At 47.2% G+C, this 3,179-nt stretch overlaps 1 protein-coding gene across 1 annotated transcript; it reads left to right on the forward strand.

The window, feature by feature from the left end:
- Positions 1-1,330: 1,330 nt before the first annotated feature.
- LOC130863011 (tripartite motif-containing protein 75-like) lies at positions 1,331-2,974 on the forward strand. Its single transcript, XM_057752876.1, has one exon. It carries the CDS (start codon positions 1,331-1,333, stop codon positions 2,774-2,776), a length of 1,446 nt encoding a protein of 481 aa, XP_057608859.1. The 3' UTR covers positions 2,777-2,974.
- The last annotated feature ends 205 nt before the right edge of the window (positions 2,975-3,179 follow it).

The following is a 3,179-nucleotide window of genomic DNA, read 5'->3' on the forward strand; positions in this document are numbered from 1 at the left end:
AGAGGACCTTGATTAGGATGAGTTTGTCTCCACTGTTACCTAACATTAAAAATGTGTCTCATCGCCCTGCAGGGGTTACTTTTATTTCATTTGCTTGCACACTAAGGTTATCTGTGTTCTGGGTTTTTACTTCCTAAGGTCTTCTGTGGTACATTTAATTGTAAAAATGAAAACCAAATGTGGTATATCTTTTTAGAAGGCAGAGAGAGGTGAAAGTTTAGAGCAAGATTGTCCTTATTTACCTGATTCCAAGAGTTTGGCTGGTGGTTGGGATGTAGCTGCTTCCTAGCTGTCACATAAAACAACCGGCCTACCCTGTGCTACTTGGCTGTAATCCCTGCATTTAGGAGGCTGAAACAAACAGCATTGTTTCCATTTCAAGGCAAGCCCAGGCTGAATGTGCCACGGGGAGTCCCAGCCACCCTGGTATTGTAGAGACTGTATTAAAAGATCCAAAGTGAACACAAGCCTTTATGTCCAGCACCTGGAGGCAGAGGTTTGTGAATTGGAGGTCAGTGTGACCTACGTGGTGAATTTTAGGCCAGTTGAGCTATAGAGTGAAAACTTGTCTGGAAAAAGAAAACAAACAAACAAACATCCATATCAAAACAATAACATCAAAGCGAAGCAATGAAAAGCATGGCCTAGGGACAAAGCTCAGTGTGTAGAGCACCTGCTTAGCCTGCTTGAGGCCCTGAGTGTGATTTCCATCAGGACTTCTGTGGTCTCAGCCCTGTCATGTCAGCACTTGGGAAGCAGAGAGGATCATGGGTTACAGGAGATTTCATCAAGGCAGTGCCACCTCTTGTTTATTATCAGTCTACACCCAGGGCTCTGCCCTTCCCATGGGTTGCAGGAGACTGGTGAACACGTGGGCTGTGTGGCCACATGGGCAGAGGAGGAAGGGCTCAGTGTTCCAGGCTTGGGAATGACTGGGATGTGTGACATCAGAGTTTAGAGGGAGCCAGGTACTGAGTGGGACCTGGGACCATCTGAAGTAACCTAGTATTACTTTTATTCTTTTAAAGGAATTTCTTTCTACTCAAAGCAACTGTGAGCTGCCAGAGACCAGAAGAGCAGCTGTCCACTTGAGCTGTCACGGGCTGCAAGCCCATGCCAAGGACCTCGTTGGAAGCTGGAATTAGAGGCTAAAACCACAAAGGACCCAAGGCTTCCAACACTTTAGGGTAACCCAGGCGATAACAGTGGGGTGACAGCTGTTTCAAGGAGGGAACTGCAGGACATTTGAGTCAGCTTGTCCCTGCAGGGCACCCCAGAGCCAAGTGTCAGAAGAAAGCCCACCCGGGTCCAGACCTTTATTTCCAGCCTGATGCCACAGGCATCGAAATTGACCAAACTCCAGGCACAGACCAAATGTGACATCTGTCTGGATGACCTGCAAGACCCAGTCACCACAGAATGCGGACACAACTTCTGTCAATCCTGCCTCACATCCTTCTGTGCAGATACACATGGCGGGTTCTCCTGTCCTATCTGTCGACAGTCATGTCAAGTGAGGAATCTCACATCCAATGTCCAGGTTGGGAGCATGGTTGAAATGGCCCAGCAGCACCACAGCGAGACGAACAGGAACAACAGTCAGGAGAACAGCACTAGCTGTGAGCAGCACAACCAGGTTCTGACCTTCTTCTGTGAGGATGACCTGCAGCTGCTGTGTGACCAGTGCATCGGGCCTGGGAACCACAACAGCCATCAGGTGACCTCCATTGTACAGGCTGCCTCTCAGAACAGCAAAAAGTTTTGTGGTTTTATTAAGTCCATCAAGAAGAAGATAAAAGACATTCAAGACTTAAAAGACCTTCAAAGTGAAAGAATCAGGGCCTTGAGAAAGAACACAGAAGCCCAGAAGCAAGAACTGACTTCTGAATTTGAGAGGCTCAGCCGGTTTTTAGATGGAGAACAGCGGAAAGCTTTCTCCAGGTTAAAGGATGAGGAGAAGGATCTCAAGCAGAAACTGAGCGAAAACATAGCAGCATTTAAACACTGTATTTCCACAGCCAACAGTCTCAGGAGCCATGCGGAGAAGAACAGGCAGCTCTCGGATGTAGAAATGCTGTCGAGAGTCAAGGGTTTCTACCAGAAATTTCTGAGTCTTTATACCCCAGACATTGTCCCAGCTCAGATAGGAAGAGAAGCCTGCAACTTTCCTCCTCAGTATTCAGCTCTACAGAAACTTATACAGCAATTTACAGTTCAGGTAACTCTAGACCCAGAAACAGCCCATTCAAACCTGCTTGTGTCTGAGGATAGAAAATGTGTCACATTGTTAAAGAAAAAACAAGGTCTTCCACGTTCTTCAAAAAGGTTTTCCAAGAGTCGTGTTGTGTTGGGGATTCCAAATTTTAATTCAGGGAGACATTACTGGGAGGTGAAGGTGGGAAAGAAGCCTGAATGGGCTATTGGTATCTGCAAAGCCAATCTGTCCCCTGGGGCAAGGTGGTCCTCCTCTGCCCCTGAGAAATGCTGGAGGATCCTCTGGCAGGGTGACTGCTTTGTGGTCTCAGGACCTGCTGATCCAAACTCGAAGCTGAAGGTCACAACACCCAGAACCATTGGCATTTTCCTGGACTATGAGCTGGGAGAGGTCTCCTTCTATAGCATGCCTGAGAAATCTCACATCCATACTTTCAGGGAGGCTTTCACTGAGCCTGTTTGCCCTTATTTCTACCTGAGACTTCATTCAGAACCTCTTAGGCTGTGTTCTGCCTCAGATGGTGGGCGAAAACCCACAGGTGGTCTTAACCCTGACATTTAGTTCAGGCTCCATACTCCCTTGTTCCCATCCCAGGTGATCCCCAAGGTTGTACAGCTGAGGACAAGACTAGACATCATTGATAGCATTATGCGTGTGAGTGCTGTACCCACATTCTCTTTTATTCATTTATCTTTTTTCAAGGCAAGTTCTGTGTCACCCAGAATGGGCCTGGAACTTGCAAGGCTGTCCAGGCCGACCCCTGTCAGCATGCCTATCTTAGCTTCCTGTACCTTGGGTTACAGCCATGGATTGAGCAACAGATGTAGTTTTTAATTTCTATGTCTTCCATCTGAAAGAAGTTTTGTTATTAAACCCTTTGCCTAGAAAATGATGGACCACTGTGCCAGACACATCCTTGTCATCTTTGAGACTGTCCTGGGGAGTCAATCCAGGCTAGCCTTAA

The sequence above is a fragment of the Chionomys nivalis genome, chromosome 20, assembly GCF_950005125.1.
Source record: "Chionomys nivalis chromosome 20, mChiNiv1.1, whole genome shotgun sequence".
Classification (NCBI taxonomy): domain Eukaryota; kingdom Metazoa; phylum Chordata; class Mammalia; order Rodentia; family Cricetidae; genus Chionomys; species Chionomys nivalis.